Genomic DNA, 18,639 nt, shown 5'->3' with positions numbered 1-18,639 from the left:
CATTCAGTGACTTATTCAAAAGTAAAAAGTAATCTATTTTATATCATGCATAGCGTTTGGGAAGCTATGTAGATAAATGAAGAAGACTAACATGTGAAAGGAGCTATTAACTCAAAACATGTGTCTTCCACGTAACTACATTTTTACATATACATGTACAAATGTAATACAAAACTCACCTGACTTTGGAAAATGGAAAATATGTTTATAGTAGTGGACACCAATATCATAGTTGGAAACTGTGCAATAGGAATAAAGATGATGATATCAATGGCTTTGTTGAAGGATGTGAAGATAATACTAAGTATTGCATGCATCATGATGCAGGTAGAAAGCCATGATATGTTTCTTGTCTTCTGTGAAGAATCAAACTGACATCTTCTGCAAAGAATAAAAGCCTGTGAAGCAAAAGTGAGCACCTTAGTTGCACTCTTCTAATACCTCTCTAGTTAAAGCTAATCTAGTGCACCTTGTCAATCATAGAAACTGTTCTTGCTTAGTGGATAAGACCAAAAATTTTCAGTGACAGGGTCGTTGGTTCAAGTCACCTAGCTGCAGTGGTTGTACTTCTCGCCAAGGCACTTTACCCTCATTGCCAAACCCTTCAGCAGGGACTCGGGCCTGCTGTTTCTATGAATGCTTGCCCACACGCGTTCATTGTTCACCATGTTTTCAAATCATTATTCAAATCATAATTGAGATCATAATTCAGTATGAGTGCCCAGAGTATTCCACCTGCTAGCACCTTGGCCGTCAGACATATATCACGATGATCATACGGATTATTCAAAGTTTCATCGCACAAGATACTACTCAAAAACCAGAAATTTTTGCGTGCATGAAACTTTCGGGAATTTCACAAGAAGCCAAGATTTTCGAAAGTAAAATGCCCACATAAGTTTTTTGTTTGTTTGTTGTTTTTTTTTCCAAGAATGCATTGAATGCCAGTGGTAATTTACAAAAGCTTCTTGCCCCGAAAAAGGTTGTTGGCTCAAATATGTGAAAATTTTGTGTTGCAAATGTTCCTGGTTGTACAGTGTTGATGGTGATGAAAATATGAATTTATATGTGTACATGTTTTTTTCATCTCTCTCTCAGATATGACCCAGTTTCTGGTCTTTGCCCGTAAGACCGACATCCGAGTCGTGTCGTTGGAAAAGCCGTACCTCGCAGATGTTGTGCTTCCTATCAATGGGATCAGGAATGTTGTGACCGTGGATGTTGATACTGTAGAAGGTACGGACTGCTTGAATATCTTGTTTCAGATGATAATTGAGGGAGGGAATTAGTGTACAAATAATACACATCAGTGATGACATTTATAAGGATTAACCACACCTCGTGCCTTTAAAACAGCCTAATATGCCCAGGGCAATAGCCAATGGCAATTGGACTGTTTCGAAGGTACCAGGTGCGGGTGATTACTGTAAAAGTGGAAATTTTCGCGCATTTCGCGCAACCAAAAACTAGCGCGAAAATAAAAGCACGCAAATATTTTTGCTTGCCACATGTTCCTGTGCGTGATGTCTTGATTCTGCGGAGTTAAAAACACGCGAAACTCTTCTTACCGGGACAAGCGCAAAAAATTAGTCGCGCGAAAATATCCACTTTTACAATATACTAATGCCTGAAAAAATAATGTGTATTATTTGCTTTATAAAGTGAAGCAGATTGTTGTTATTTGATAAGTCACCCTAATGGAAAGTGTATGGTCTGTTCCGCTTCTAAGTTGTTGAGCAAATATGTCAGAGGAGACATGTATTATAAATGACAAGGATTAGGTAAGATCAGATAAATAATTCTATACAAGTGAATTGAAAGAAAATATAGTTGTTCCTTCTACCATGAAGATTTGCTTATTGTGTGTTTGATTGTATAGTCTTCACCCTGATCTTGTGTCTCAACCTTCTCAACTAACAAGATTCTGTATGATAGTCCATAACACATGTACAGTAATTATGTCACAGATGTATATGTAATGAAAATTGTTAAAATTGTAGAAACTAGCTACATATATAATGAGTATCATATTCATATATATCGTCGCTGGGGTGACAAGACCTCGTATCTCAAAAATGTCAAAATTTTTTTTTTTAGCTTAATGGTCAAATAATGGGTCAAGTGATGTCTTGGCCAAATCCTAACTGTCTTACTCCAAAAATGAAGCCACCATGACATGTCAAAGAGAAGGCTTTCCCATTCACTATAGTGCTTTGGCCGCCATGTTTTTTCGCTCTCCTGAACATTTGACAATTTTGAGATACGAGGTTTTGTCACCCCAGCGACGATATTATGTTTGATTATATTGATAAAAAAAGAATTGTAAAGGATGCCGTACAGAGAATAAATCAAATCAAATCAAACCTGTCATGTTTTAGTTGCCTTCTTTCTTACATTCTGCAGGCAAACTCTACTGGGCCGATAATGCTGTTGACAACATCATGCGGTCAAACCTGGATGGGTCAGAGGCTGAAGAGGTCCTGTCCATCTGTCTGGACACCACGGAGGGCCTGGTGGTGGACCGTAGGGGTCGCAAGCTGTACTGGACGGACACTGGCCGTGGCCTGATTGAGGTAGCCAGACTGGACGGCGGTCAGCGTAAGGTCCTGGTCTGGGAAGACCTGGACGAGCCTCGAGGGATCGCGTTACATAACACCAGAGGGTGAGAGACATAGCTGACCTCTTCCTTTATCACTTTTTGATGTATGCTGTATAACGTATAAACACCTTTTACTTCTGTTTGTTGTGGGAAGGGACACATAGTTTCAACTTCAAGATAAATTAACAAGTCCTTGTCCTAAACACCTGTTGCTTTTGTTTGTTGTGGTTGCCATAGTTACATGTTCTGGACGGACTGGGGAGCCAAGCCTCGGATTGAGAGAGCCTGGATGGATGGTAGGATGAGAGAAGCCATCATATCGGAGGACGTGGAGTGGCCAAATGGAATCGCTGTGGATGAATCCACTGATAGCCTCTTCTGGGTTGACGCTATGACTGAGGTCTGTTAGCATAACATCTCAACTCTGACCTTTGAACTATAAGCCTGCCATAGTTACAATCTGGACATGTGCAGATAAAGGTCATTGCAGACCTTTTCTTAAAATTATTATCTCTTAGATATTCATGTTTGAACCAGGTGCATATTGGAATGTAAATATGTATTTTTTCAGACCAAATTAACCAAAGCCATTCATGCAGCACATACATATAAGATACCACTTTCTGCTTAACTGTTTTTAACTGCTCTTCTAAAAGATTTTTCCATGTTTTATAAAATCTTTGGTTCCAGAGGTCATTGCAGAATACTGCCAGCTGTGAAATAACTTATTTCCTCAACGTCAAATTGATAATGGTGTAGGAGTTGCTAGCAGAAGTAGATTGCTGTAAATGTGAATCCAGTAAGACTTGGGTTTTAGATTACAAGAATATCATCTCAGACATTCTCAGAAAGGATCACAGTCCACAGATCTAGGTGGACCATAGACTTTAAAATGAAATACAGCATAGTTTGGGATATGGGATACAGTTATTCACTATCTATAAAACTGATGTCTGGTTTTGAATGCAGCGAGTGGAGACATGTCAGATTGACGGCAGCGGACGGCGTGAGCTGGTGGTCAGCAACGTCCTCCATCCGTACGGCATCAGCTACCTGGAGGGTCACATTTACTGGACGGACTGGGACACAGCCACTATCCACCGGGCTCGTAAGGACGGCAGCAGGGTGTCCGATGTCCTGGGAAACATCAACAGTCTGATGGACATCAAGGCAGTGGACATGAGGGAAGAAGGTTAGTTTTGGAAGGGGTGAAAGGTCAAGATGAGGGGTGTGTGGATTAACCCCAGGGTGTAAAGATTAAAGGTGGTATATCCCTTTTGCAAATGTCACAAAAATTTTCATGTAACAATCACAAACAGAAAGGGTGTTAAGGGTAAGGTGTAAGGATGAGAATTCCCAAAAAACGTAAAATTTCTCACAGGTAGGAGCATAATTAAGTTTCCTCAAGGTTACAGATGCTGTAGGGTAATGGAGTAAGTTGAATTCTTTCTGAAGTTCAGACAATTTACACAAAATACTCCACCTTCAGTCAGTAGGCTCTGCATAGCAAATAAAGTAAATTGTAGGATGTTTTAAAGTGTGTGAACATGTGCAATGTGTCTCTCCATCAATATTTTGTTTCCTGATTCCCTTTCCCCACCAGTGGAGAGTGTGTGTGGTCCTGATAACGGTGGCTGTAGTCATCTCTGTCTGGCCAACCCTCAGGGGTACTCCTGTTCCTGTCCTACCGGTATCAACATCAACAGAGATAACAAGACTTGTGGAGGTGGTAAGTCTCTTGGTAGGAGGAGGGTGATGGGATTGGTAGAGATGAGGAGGTTAATGATGATGTACACTATTTGGGGAACCCCCAGGGGTACTCCTGTGCCTGTCCTACTGGTATCAACATCAGCCGTGATAACAAGACTTGTAGAGATGCTAAGTCTATGGGTGGGATGAGGGTGAAGAAGGATTTAGGGATTGGTAGAGGTAAGGATTTAATGATGTAGAGGATGATGCTGATGATGTTGTCATGGTGAGAGAAATGGTAAACCTTGTGCAGCCGTTCCTGTCCTGATGCTGGATTTATTGTTCCATCATCGATTCATTTAAAAAGATTAGTAAGAAGAGTAAAATCAATGTCATATGGTTGTACATATACATATTTTTTTTAATGATATTGTTGTTATTGCCACGGTGTGTCCATTGCAGATGTTGAAATAACCATTTTTTGTGGTGATGATAATAACAATAGTGATGATAATGATGATGATAATAAATGTCTGTGCTGTTGCTGAAAGACAATTGAGTGTTTTTTCAGTTGATGTAATTAATCGATAATAAATCATTGTGATCTCACCATGACTTTGATTTCCTTCCTTTCTAGTTCCATCCACATTCCTTCTCTTTGCCAACCGTCAAAGCATTCGCCGTATCTCCATGGATACGCCAGACCATACTGATGTCGCCCTGCCTATCGACAATCTCCAGAACCCTGTTGCTTTGGACTTTGACAGTATAGAAAGGAAGATTTACTTCACAGATGTTTTTCTCGATGTCATCAGGTTAGATCAGAAATGTCCTTTATTTAATTGTAGTTTTAGCAGGTTATTATTGTAATACGGCTGAAACTCGTTCGCTAGTTAAGTGTCTTTGATCATTTCTGTCAGCAGTGTTGCAATATTATCATATTTTAGCCTTATTTTGGAACACATCTGACAATACATATCTTTTGTTACTACTGTATATTTATATACATTGATTGATTTTAATATCATGAATGATTATTTGCATATGCTGGCTCAGAATTCCGTTTATTTAAGGACACTTTCCATGCTTTTGCAGTGAACAAGTATACATGTTTTCATTTTGTTGAGTACTTTTTTCTTGTTTATTTTGTTGTATATGTAAATTCATATTGTTTTACTTTGTTTTACCGTGTACACTATTGTATTTTTACGTGGACCCCTATGAAAATCCGTCTTGTACTGAAAGGGCTATCCACCCTGTGAATGGAGATAAATAAATAAAATGAAAAATAAAAATATAAAAAAAACTAAAGGAAAGCAGATGAAAACTAAATTAAATGAGAGATACATTGTACTGTACACAGCTAGAGTGAGAGAAATTCAACACGTAGCAGGAGAGCAGATTTTGAAAAAATGCCACAAAGTGGGAGGTCTCCCGCCAAACCCAGGAGAATTGGAGTCTCTACTTATTTTCTTCAGAATGGATAATTTCCTGTAAGCACAATAAAGGATAGGGTAAATGACTGCAGGGTTTTGTATCAGACTCTAAAATTTTTTACAATGGACAGATAACGTCACACAACAAAGTTGATTCTTTGCAACTGATTGACAAATGATTGACAAAGTTGATTCTGTTTTATTCCTGTGTGCAGACGAGCAGACTACGACGGGTCCAACGTGGAGACTGTCGTCTCCGAGGGACTCCAGACCACTGACGGCATCGCCGTGGACTGGATCGGCCGGAATCTCTACTGGACCGACACGGGGTTGGACCAGATCGAGGTGGCTCGCCTGGATGGGTCGGCTCGAAAGGTTGTGGTATCGTCCGGTCTCCAGGAGCCGAGGGCCATCGCTTTGTACCCCTCCAGTGGGTGAGTGAAGGGTAATAACCCCAGCCACCTGCTCACTCTGAGACCGGCAGCTGACTCTAGTTCGTGGTGTGCCTCTTGTAATTGGAAGGTTGTGAGTCATTCAGTGCTGGAAAGCTTGATAAATTAATGATTTCCACCGTGATATAATAACAGATCTTTTGCATCACAAGCAAAGTGCACATAGTTTGTAGAGTGTTTAATGCTCACAGCACCTTTTTGATGTAAACCATTATTACTACCTAAAAGAGAAACATAGAAAAAGGCACAGATTTTTATGATGCCCTGGCTTTAGTTGTTTCTGAGATATTTACATTGTTGTTGTTATATACTGTAAAACGAGGAATGTTCGTGTGCATTTTAATTTCGCGAATTTTGCGAGCGCAAAGATTCGCGAAATTAAAATGCACACGAAAGTTCTTGTTTACACTATATACATTGAATGCCAGTGGCAGTTCGCGAAAATTTCATGCCGCAAAAAAGGCCGTCGGCTCCAATTCGCGAAAAATTCATGCTACGAATATATCATGTTTTACAGTATGTGGTGGTAAGAAGATGTGTAGAGCTGATTATTGACAGTGATTTACTCCTTAAATTTCTAGGTACATGTTTTGGAGTGATTGGGGGATGCACGCCAAGATAGAGAGGGCGCACTTTGACGGCACCGGCCGGCGAACGGTCATCAGCAATGACCTCGGCTGGCCCAACGGACTGACCATTGACTACGCCACCCGACGCATCTACTGGGTGGATGCCCTCTTGGACAAGATCGAGACCGCTGATTTCGCCGGCAAACACCGTGTGGTGCTGACTGATAATGTGACCACTCACTCCTTTGGCCTGACAATGGTATGTCAAGGGTCAGCCTTTGGAACTTAGTTTATTTGTAACATATTATCCTACTCAAAGAGGTAATTGTGTTCTAGTTGTATTCATAAATATTGAAGAAGATCTTAGTCAAATGATTGGTTGACCAGACATTTATTTGGCTTTACACATGATTTTGTTTATGACCATCACTTCATCCACTATCACATTTTATATGCCAAGAAAATGCATTCTCTTACATAATAGTATGAATACTCTCGTTATATGGAGATTCGCAGAACAACTTGTAAAATAATCTTGATCAATCCTATCATACACATTGTTACTCTCCTTTGAATTCCCTGTGAAGTGTGCTGAAGCAAGCCACAACATTCGACAATGTTTTCATTTTTCTGTGCGTACAGTTTGGCAGCCGTCTGTTCTGGACTGACTGGCGAACCAACACCATTGAGACCGTTGACAAGTCGACTGGCCTAGGAATGGTGACTTTTCAAAGGAACCTGGATTCTCTCATGCATATTCATATGGTGTCTCCCTTGAGGCAGACTGGTAAATAACCCCTTTCTCATTCCTCCATTCTAGTATCTGAATCTAGATCAGCTAGTAGAGAAATGAGAGACTGGTAAATAATTCCTGTCTCATTCCTACCTTTCTAGTTTATCAGATTGTCTCATATCAGCTAGTAGAAAAAGAAAACCTACAACTTTCCCCTGACTGTTACATGATATTGAAAAAAAGAAAGGGAAAGTTTTTATTATAAAAAAGAAATAATCTCTTACGAGTGCATTGATGAGTTGCAGTTTCAAGTGACATATGCCCACTTCTATTTGGAGCTTTTGTGATACTTTGTAGATGATTTTACTACTTAACAGTTAAAGAACTAAAGTTGCAAATGGATTCACTTCACTGCAGAGCTCTTAAGTCTCCTGATCTGCACGAGGTTTCCTTGAAACTAGAATATGTCTTGATGTTCTTGCAAGAGAATGTGAGAGACTTCTGATTTTGGAATGTTTGCCTCATGAGATTCCTATACCACACAAGTATCTCATTGATTGATCTTTGGGATCCCCCGGCTTTTCATGTGTGAGTGCTTGTAGGCTTGTGTAGTGGCAGAATCGCAGAGTACACAATAGCTCCGGTCAGACTACTGTAAAACGAGGACTGTTCGCGTGCATTTTAATTTCACAAAATTCGCGAAATGAAAATGCATGCGACAGTCCTTGTCTACACATTATGCATTGGATGCCATTGGCTATTCATAAAAATTTTATGCTGCAAGAAAGTCCGTCAGCTCCAATTCACAAAGTTTTCACGCCACGAATATATCGTGTTTTACAGTATAAGAAACTACACATTTTCTTCCCGTTAAATTTCTGTAGTTTGAGCACGTGATCACACTGTCAATGAAGCTGTGCGTAGTTTTAGCAATGCAAAACTATGTGTAGTATCGATCCGTAACATACAAGCTCTACACAAATGAAAACCGCATACCCTCTTTGAATGTCAAAAAAGCAAGCGTGCAACAGCAAGCAGAATAATGTGCATAAACAACATGTAATGGATCTATTAAATCATAAACTTGTTGAAGTTTCGGCTCTTCGTGGCCACACTATACAAAACTACACTTTAGATTTGCAGGAAGTGCAAAACTTTTCAAGTGCAATCAGTAAGTTGTGTAGGAAGTTCTGCTGGTAATTTTTTTTTTGTTGAAAAGTTTGCGGTGAAACTGTCCAAACTGCTTGAATCAAAATACATAGAAGTGAAACTAAGCTGAGTTTCACATAGTCTGACAGGGGCTATTGTCAAGGCATGGTTTACTATGTAGGAGGTGGAGCCGATGTTATACCATTCTCTCTTTCTTTACCCCCCTTTTAGGGACCAACCCTTGTGGAGTGGACAACGGGGGGTGTAGCCACCTGTGTCTGGCCAGACCACAGGGCTATGTCTGCGCCTGTCCAGATCAACCGGACGATCGACCCTGTTCACTGAGTGAGTGTCATTCCTACTCGTTTGCTGTTTGTTTGACTGTTTCTGTTTGTGTCTGTCTGAATGTCTGTTCTCATGTTTCTCTGTATTAATTCATCTCCTATGTAATAATGGCAACAACATACAGTTGCAATGGATAACCATATTTTCCCACATTTTTTAACACCAGACTGGTTACTTTTGATGAGATATATTTTACATTTAATGCTCTCAACTCCTTAGTTATTGGAAATATTACTGAGACTTGTGGTTAAAAGGCGGAGGGGGGAAGGACATGTATAATGTTGTAATGGTATGTTACATTGGATGTCCATATGTCTCAGTTTCGGTCAGTTTCTGTTTGGTTAATGTCTGTGTTGTGTACTTGGATATGTTGTAAGTATATCTGTTGTTATATCCAATGTACGTACCAAGAATTTTCATTGTGTACAACAATCAATCAATCAATCAATCAATCAGTCAGTCAGTCAGTCAGTCAGTCAGTCAGTCAGTCAGTCAGTCAGTCAGTCAGTCAGTCAGTCCGTCCGTCCGTCAGTCAGTCAGTCCATTCATCCATCCACCGCTCGATCGATTGATCGATCAATCAATCAATCAATTATTCAGTCAGACAGTCAATCAATCAATCAATGGAATCGATCATTTAATGTCGTAACCTTGTAAGCTGTTCTAACCTTTACCCCTCACCATCCATCTACTCACAGCTCCCGGTGCCACATCAGTGGTTCAGACCAGACAGCCGACGCCCAGTTCCCCTACCACCAAACTCCGCCCGAACTTCTCCATCACCCACCACCCCTCAGCGAGACACACCACCACTGCTCCTGAGGGTATTCACACCATCATCCACCAGCCTGCTACTGGTGATGGGGCGGGCGCAGCTCAGACTACACCACCCTTTGGAACATTCTTACCTGGAGGGTAAATTTTTTTCACTTCCTCTCAACTTTTGATATTCATTCGCTAGTTTCCGAAAGCACAAAGTTGACCCCACAGGCAATTCAAATAGCATCCAATCCTAAGTCTGCTTAATAGTAGGATGCATTTAAATGCAGTTGTGTGGTGGATGTATAAGGAATGAATTGAAGAATTGCACGGGTGGCCCCCCATACACTTACTGATGCAAATGCGCTTGAAAGCTAAACAAATTGCATTCAGTTCATACAACTGTAACCCATAATAGAGTGTTTTACAGAATTATTGACTCCTATTTTGTAAGTAGCTTAACCCATTGAGGACAGGCTGATTTTGCTATAACACGTATTCCGTAAGACACCTGTCCAGGTATACTCAGGACTAGTATCCAACAGGTTAATGAGACCTGCAGTTTTGTCATGAATTAAGAAACTCACATTTACAGGCGATGCTGTTCTAATGAAGTCAGAGACTCCAACCCCAAGCACCTTCTGATCTGGAGATTCTCCCGCCCGAAACCCCTAGCAAACGGGAGACTCCAAGTTGATGTGTGCAAACCGCGAAGTTCCTAGGGTTCTAGATGTTCTCTGGTGCTATCTAAGGCTTATTTTTTCAACATACGTTAGCAATAAGTAAGAAATCCTTTCCACCGGGAGACACAGAGCCAGGGCGGGAGAAATCAAATCTCAAGCGGGAGAACGGGATATTTTGCAAAAATGGGCTTTCGGGGGGAGATCTCCCGTCGAAAACGGGAGAGTTGGAGTCTCTGTGAAGTCATCAGGACTGGCCGTTTCCTTATATCAAAATTTGTTATAGCCGAATGAATAAAGTATTTAAAGATACATGTATGTAGCTAATCATTTTGGGAAGTGAATTTTTACCCGGTTGGGATGAAAATTTATTATAACCGTGTTCATTATAACAGGCATGCACCACCAGCATCAAAAGCTGATGAATCATCTAATCAAGTCATTTTTTTTTTTTTTGTTGCGTTTCGTTTACTCTCATTTCAGGTGCACCCTTGAGGAGATTGAGAAGGGCCAATGTCCAGGTTTCGGTGAGGAACCTGGCAATGAAGGCATCCATCAGGCGGGCCTGACCAAGTTCCGATTCTTCTACCTCTACATCGTTGGCGGCATCCTAGCCTTCCTCGTCATCATCATCCTACTCATGGTCTTCTTGCTCTGGAGACGAAACAGGTCAGAGTGAACTTTGATCTTCTAACAGTAGCATTAATCCCTTGCCTCCCTGATCTTCTTATTCTCCATTGGTGTAGCATTATGGTTGCCTTATGCATTACTGCCTCATGGTTGCCCTTACTGTGGGGGCGCTGTGGTATAGTGGATAAGACTCCCAGCTTCCAATAAGAGGACCCAAGTTTGAGTCCCGCCCAGTGCTAACGTCCTTGAACAAGATGTTTTTGCCCACCATGTCCCTCTCGACCCAGGTGTATAAATAGGTACCTGTTAACGCTGGGGTAATAGTAATGGCAGGGCCCTCTGGTAGAGCAGTGCCAACACTGAAGAGGCTACCCTGGGTAATGAAGGCATTATTATAATTATTATTATTATTATTACTATTATTATCATTATTATTATTGTTGTTGTTGTTACTATCATTATTATTACACATTAGAGACTAATGGGTGTACCTACTCCATCTCTCCGGTTTACATTTGGTTTGTGTTTGTTAAGTCATTCATGGCAGAAATAGGAAATAAAAAGAACATTTTTTAAAGGTATGAAATTAATGGAAAACAAAGGTAGATAAATTCAGAATCAAATTTTGTGAAACAGATTTCTAATCTCTGATCGTAACATTCTTCTAGAGTTTTGAAATTGAAATATAAGTAATTGGGTTCTGTGAGGTTTGATTGAATCTTACTGTACAAAATGTTGCTCTTCATGTGTTAAAAAGTTGTGCCTTGCATTGTACTATGCATCCGAAACCCGTCAAGGGTGAACTGATTTTGCTACAACATGTATTTCCCATTGACATCTGCCTGAGTATACCCGGGACTAGTCTTCAGCGGGATAAAGTTACCTGTAACAAATCAGAACAATTTGTGCGGCATTGTTGAAGATGTATGTTTGAAGAGTATAGAGGGTACAGTACAGGAACCTGGTATGTAAGATCTGAATGCATGCATATCTAGTTATTAAACAGTCAGACCGCAACGTCCTGAAAAGCCTTCGAATTTATCGTACGCGTATGCATGGACCTCGCGGACATGAATACGTAATGAGCTGGGAGACCACATTTTTAGAGTGTCTGTAAATCTAAACGACATTATCAATCTTCATGATTTATATATATCAATAAAAAGCTGAAGAGTTGTACTTTGATGAAATTCAACCACTTGAAAGGTTATGACATATAAAATATACTGAACAAGGAAATTATAAAACACAAAATTTGCATATGTTTCATTCTTCTGAAGGGGTACACTAGACCGACGAAATTAAGGTGGACCAAAATGGAAGAGGTATAAAATGAAAGAGGAAATATCATTCTATGAAAACGTAATGACTTTATGTGGACTGATCCTATGAACGGGTCAGGTTGGCGAATAAATCATTGCGTTGTACAGTTAATTTTTGACGAGATTTCAGTTTGCCGCGAATACGCGTTTCTGATTGGTTAATTCCCTCTGATTGGAGAGTTGAACGCACCTCGCGGAATGACAGTAAACATGTACTCTACATAACAGTAATACACTGTGTGTAGATGACAGTGTAGGACCCTATATGGTGTGTGTGTGTGTGTGTGCGCGCACAATGTGTGTATACGCGCTCAGGTTCAGGCAACTGCAGCTGGTGTAAGATCTCCACGTAAACAACAAGAACAGCATTCCACTCTGATCGACAGCTCAACTTTGGCTTGAACTTTTTTTGCCGGCACAACTAGATAAGAGTAGAGTGCATTGATAAATAGCATACAAATCAATAGTAAAAAGATCTAGCACTGTGTTTGCACACATGAGTTCTTTGGGGCTCTCTTTTTGGTATTAGAATAATTATTCCTTATTAATCCACTGTATACATCGCTGAGTAATTTATCTAATGATACCATGGGAGCGCATGTATCTCAAATTGCCACACTATGATTTTTACTCGACGAGACTTTCAATTTTTATTGTTTTCTAAGCGAGGGACCAATTCGGTTCTTAGTGTGCTATTATAACAAGTATATCTAAAACGTTGACTATCATTCATGTGGTGATTCACCTATGAACGGGTCGGGTTGGCAATAAATAGAAAGCCTTGTTCTAATTTGTCTCAGGGTTGTTTGGAAAATATCAATATAATGCAGAGATATGAATAATGGTATCATAAGCTCATTTTGTATAATGTAAGCATTAAAAGGTGTGATTTATTTCAAATATTCACAAACCATGTCAATTAGTCACGGATAGTAGATCTTCATGTCGCCAATAAGTAAATCTCGTAGACCATGCACTTTGTCTTTGAATTATCTCGCAAAATCTCGGGTGCTGAGAAGGACATGCGCAAAAACCTGCACGTACGATAAATTTTTGATTTGAGCTCATTAACAGCAGCGTTGCGGTCTGACTGTAAACAGCGGTGATATGTCAGGTATCAGCAAGCATGACTTGATGCTTCCCAACATGTCTCAGTTGTGAAGTGAGCATTGAACATCAATTTCTTTTTGCCCTTTCAGGAGGAGAACCAGGTGTAGACTTGACAGTCGAAGTAATTTCTACAACCCTCGCTACAATCACATGACCAACGAGGTCATGATAGAGCCAAGGATTACGAGAGCTTGGTTGGCGTACTCCAAACCGGTAGGTTTCCTCTCCGCCTGCTACCAATAGTTTGGTTCACACGCAGTTGCCAGACTTGAAGTTTAGGTCGAAAACTTAACTGTCGATGATTAGGTGTGGTGTGATTTCTGTTTTTTTTTTTTTTTTTTTTACGCTCTGTAGTTTTAAGTAACAACATTGTAGGGTACTGTAGAAGTAGATATTTTTGCATAAATAATATTTCGCGCTCGGCTAGGTGATGTGAATTTTGTATGTTTTTAATTCCGCAGAATCAGGGCATTAACTACAATCGTGGTGGAACATTCGGCAAGCAAAAATATTTGTGTGCTTTTAATTTTACTCCAGTTTATGGTTGCACAAAATGTGTGAAAGTTTCCACATCGCAAAAACTTGCATTTTTACAGTAGTAATTTCTTATTTATCCCTATGAAGAAATAAATGAAATTGCATAGCATCATTTTTATGTTCACGTCGTCATGTTTGTATTCATATGCGATACGGAGAATTAACAAATGGCTGTGAGTGAGTTAAGTGTCAATTCATCAAGTTAGATTATTTTTCCCATCACTTTCCTTCCAATGAAAAATTCTTTTTTTTACTTTTATTCTACAGACGGCAAGTCATACAAGCAGCTCCAATGGTAGTCTTCCCTCAAGGCTCAATAATGAAGAGACTGATAAAATGTTGTCTCCGCCAATGGTGTACGGAGCGACGGCACCGTGCTACAATGACACGAGGCCTTGCAAGAAAGGCAAGCGCGCCAAGAACTGCAACAACCCTTACCCTACGTTCTGCGAAGTGCGTGTGACCGAGAATGAACTCTGCAAATACTCGGACGGTTGCTGTGACTGAGGCTACCCACTACCTTTGTGTTGAGACGAAGACACAAGGTGCTGCCTCATTTTTTTTTTTGCCATGCAGATGAGCTCTATGACATTGCCACCAAAGGGAGCCCTCTATCTGCACAGGATGTGCAGCTTTGATGGTGCATTGTGGGAAAGAATGAAATGCGCTTTATTGAGAGTGGCCACACCTCTGGATGCATTTGTTTTTATTGTACAGAGAGAGAAAAAGCTGCAAATATGGCATGCCACAATTTCTAATTTTTCATATATATTTTTTTTACTGTGGCATCATATCAAACGGAGGTAGGAAAGCAGGGAGACGATGGATACGAGATAAAAGTGTTCATAAATGCCAAAAAATCTTCATTTTCCTCCAAGGTCAGCTCGCCTATGCCACGTCAGCATTCTGCACAATATTTGCAATTCATTTCCTTGTGGGGAAAAAAACAAGAAATTTGTTGTTAACAATTTTTTTGACGGAGAATTACGCAATTCTTACTTTGTTGTGCTGTTGTGAGAAGCTAATACAATGTGAATTGTTTACTATGCCAAGCGTTGCACTTGTATGCAAACACAGATGGTGTGTAAAAAGAAAATTCAGCAAACCACTGCCGTTTTATGATGTTATTAGTCTTGTGCTCCAGGAGTTAGGACATTATATGTCTTCTGGCTTGACTGCATGAGATGTGAGATTTATAAAGAAATGGTTTGTCAACCTGCGTGGCAGTCTACAGTGAAAACTTCTGTCCAGTGACGTTTTTCAACTTTCAGCTGTGCCGGGCAAGCTGCATGCGTAGCGAGGGACATTAAGACAGAAAATCCCACAAGTTGTGAGATGGTATTTTCAGAAGTTGTTTTGAAAACGGAAAATCATGCTTGAGCCTCTAGTTTTACCTGGGAGTGAAAGTTTCCTGTAAAGCTTTGTCAAACTAGAAAGCATTTCAGCAGCACTTTAGCTGTATATTCACAAAGTACTGTGAGTCTTTGAGTAAGACTAGGGTGTTAGGTTTCACCATTTTGAAGACCAATATTAATTCAGTACTACAAGAAAGTATTGTGAATGTTGTCAAGACAAACCCAAGAATTGTTAGACTATTTAGCACAGGGTCAGGCTGTTTGTAAATGCATCTGATGGAATCTAAAACCCAGGAAGGTAATGAGTATACCATTTTGGTCTTTAATTTGAATCAACAATTGCAGGAGAAAGATATACAACTGAAATTTGTATGATAGTTACTTTTTGTTGTAAATAGATTTATTTAAGATGATTCTGGTGCATCTCTAATGTTTAGGGAGGAGGAAGTGTGAAGTTTGTTTGTGTGTTTTTCTTTTTTAAAGGTAATCAGCAGCTGAAGAAGCTAGAGAGCAAGAAAAGGTCTGGACAAATTAGACTACAATGTGTAGTCTTGGTTAAAGTGGAGTTTGTGGATAATGCACAGTAATGACATTGGCGCTTGGAGCCATAATTCTAATGCTTGTTTGGTTTGAAAAAAATGTAATCTTTAAGGGAGTTATTTTCTCTGAGGCAAAGGCAAAGGAATATTGAATCACCTTCTGTGGGTCAGCACTGGTGAATAATTCTCAGTTGTTTGAAGCTGGTAAATTCCCATATAAAATTGTTTTATGTCCTTTAAACTTCTTACGATGTATGAAGGAGACACTTAGAAAAGGACACAGAAAAGGACAAGGAAAAGTGATGAGTTCCTTAAAATTTGTCGACTGTAGAGTTTGCTTAAAGATGTGAACAAAAACTATCAAATAAGACAATCTAAAAATGTTACAGCTAAGTTTTATATGAAAGAAACAAAGTTATGCCTAAAAAAAGAAAAAAAATAGGAAGCATGTATCATCTTTAGTTTTTAGCTATGTAGTATTTTCACAGAGATTTATATTTTTAGAAAGCTAGCTGGAATATTTTGTGTAGATAGCTAGCTGGAATATTTTTATGTCAACACATGTCACATCAGATTTCTGTAAGAGGAAATTGCCTGATTGCAATAGATAAAACTTTATTTTAACCATTTCATAGAAAAATGTAGTGCTAGCTCTTTGCTGGAACATCTGTATTTCAATACAACCAGGAAGTTTTATCCAGTAAAGTGTCATGTGATTTTATGAATTTTGAGGAAAAAGATTTTTGAAAAGAGTCGAGATGAATAGTTTTACTTATATGAGAATACAAATGCGTTGTGAGTCAGCATAGATATGTAAAACGAAGAGTTGCATCTTGGAAAAAAAAAAACAAGAAAGATTTTATCTACATGTATAAATACAACTGGCAGATGGTGAAATCAGGAGTCAACATTTATGTTTTTCCTATTTCAAATTCAATTGTAGATCTTGCTAGGAGATGCTACGTAAAAGCTTCAGTTTTTACCCCTTGAAAGAAAGAAAGAAAAACACATTCTAAGTGACAGGAGTGGTCTGCCCACTCATTTTAAGGTGTGATGTATGTGGGTTTTTTGGGGTAAACTAATGATATTTTGTTTAGTAATATCTATTGAGAACTCTCATTGTACAAAGAGAGTTGAGTCTAACATGGAAATATCTGCCATTATCTTGTCCACCCCAAGTTTATTTATGAACTCGTGACCCTCCTGTGTCTAATTTTGTCTCATTTATTTCTGGATTTTGCCAGAGTGGTGCATGGCAAGCAGCATTGTACAAGGCATATCATTGTTTTGGTTTCCAAAGATAAGCTTGATATTATTTTTGATAGTTCTTTATACTGTCGTTCAGAGGTGCATATCATTTAAGTTCCTACACATATAATCGAGTTACTTTATGCAGTGTACAGACACACAAAAATATTGCCCAGGCATTAATCTGTCTGAGTCCTTTGATGATAATATTGTAATTATTTTCCATGCAAGAAAGAAAGATACCTCAGGAGTACTATTGAAGTTAATTGCTGTCATTTTGCCTACAATTTTCTTGCATTAGACTTTGTTGGAGATTCGTCCATTTGACAAGGAAATGATATTGATTATTCTCTTTGAATGTTGTTTTGTCAAGACTAGGTTTGTGACATTTCTGTGATTGAATACAAATAGTGATATGAAGGTACTTCTACTTGAATTGATCTGTTGTTGGATGCAATTTTACGATTTTTTTCTGACCTCTAATAGGCATTATTCTCTGAAGCTAAGTATCTTTTCTGGTTATTACCTTTGCTGAAACTTCGTATTTTCTCAAGATAAATATATATATTTCAGTACTTAACTCAGCCTTGTTGTCATGTCAATAGGCATTTTATATCGAAGATTGGCCTGTGTCTTATATATAAAGCGGAGAATTTGAAAAACCAAATCAACAAAACAGAAGGACTTGAACAAAAATTTAAAAAGGTACATTTTGATTGCAAACATGCGTAACTATGCAGTTTACCTTTTGTGAAATGTGGCGGTGATTTGATATTTGTTCGCACATTAATTGGCATTTGTGAATTATATCTGGACTGCAATTATAACACTGCAGGTGATTAAGAAGTGATAGATATTTTCAGAGTTTTATTTACATTTTTATGCCATTGTGGCTGTTCTGGATTGAATTAATTCCAGGCTTGAAAATACCCTTGTCATTGTAATATTGGTTCTGATTGATGGATGTCACTCCTTTGTTTAATATGGCATTAGAATTTCTATATTGATGTCCTGAAATATGTTTAGTTTTGTCTAATTGATGTTAATCATAAAAAGAGACATATTTGCAAATTAGTATGAAAGTTCACAATTAATGGTAGTTTGATAGAACTCTCTGTCAATTTGAGAAGGGAAAACCACATGAATTTTGTCAAAATTAATGAAGAATGAGTATTGTAGATTGTCAGACATTTCCTTCTGCATGTGGCATTTTTTCAGTGAATAACCTCTCTTGATTTTGAATGCATTTGTCTGGTGTCCCAGCAGTTTTCATGTATGAGAGGGAATATCAAAGAGTGAAAGTTCCATTGTTAAAAATTAATAGATTTGATTGCAGAAATTCACAGAGGAATGAGTTACATTTCTCTTTCATTTCTTTTTCTGCTTCGTTTAGCGTCCTGAGGTAATTATTGCTGATATCGTACGTGCTTAGAATTTGTACTTTGCTGTGTTCTTTGTTTGTCATGTGATGTATTGCCATGGTAACC

The 18,639-nt window shown here is 39.0% G+C and overlaps 1 protein-coding gene across 1 annotated transcript in view; it reads left to right on the top strand.

The window, feature by feature from the left end:
- Positions 1–15,229, top strand: part of LOC140236204 (low-density lipoprotein receptor-related protein 4-like) — an 82,006-nt gene extending 66,777 nt beyond the window's left edge. The window contains exons 22-35 of the mRNA XM_072316172.1: positions 1,099–1,236; positions 2,404–2,662; positions 2,837–2,999; positions 3,569–3,791; positions 4,203–4,328; positions 4,926–5,103; positions 5,940–6,158; positions 6,758–7,004; positions 7,388–7,532; positions 8,859–8,972; positions 9,671–9,887; positions 10,895–11,080; positions 13,563–13,686; positions 14,278–15,229. Coding sequence (XP_072172273.1) covers positions 1,099–1,236; positions 2,404–2,662; positions 2,837–2,999; positions 3,569–3,791; positions 4,203–4,328; positions 4,926–5,103; positions 5,940–6,158; positions 6,758–7,004; positions 7,388–7,532; positions 8,859–8,972; positions 9,671–9,887; positions 10,895–11,080; positions 13,563–13,686; positions 14,278–14,517 — 2,579 coding nt within the window. The 3' untranslated portion in view covers positions 14,518–15,229. The remainder of the gene's footprint in view (positions 1–1,098; positions 1,237–2,403; positions 2,663–2,836; positions 3,000–3,568; positions 3,792–4,202; positions 4,329–4,925; positions 5,104–5,939; positions 6,159–6,757; positions 7,005–7,387; positions 7,533–8,858; positions 8,973–9,670; positions 9,888–10,894; positions 11,081–13,562; positions 13,687–14,277) is intronic.
- Positions 15,230–18,639: the final 3,410 nt, after the last annotated feature.

The sequence above is a fragment of the Diadema setosum genome, chromosome 12, assembly GCF_964275005.1.
Source record: "Diadema setosum chromosome 12, eeDiaSeto1, whole genome shotgun sequence".
NCBI lineage: Eukaryota > Metazoa > Echinodermata > Echinoidea > Diadematoida > Diadematidae > Diadema > Diadema setosum.
Note: the sequence above shows the minus strand (reverse complement) of the source record. Positions and strands in the feature narration are given on the sequence as shown.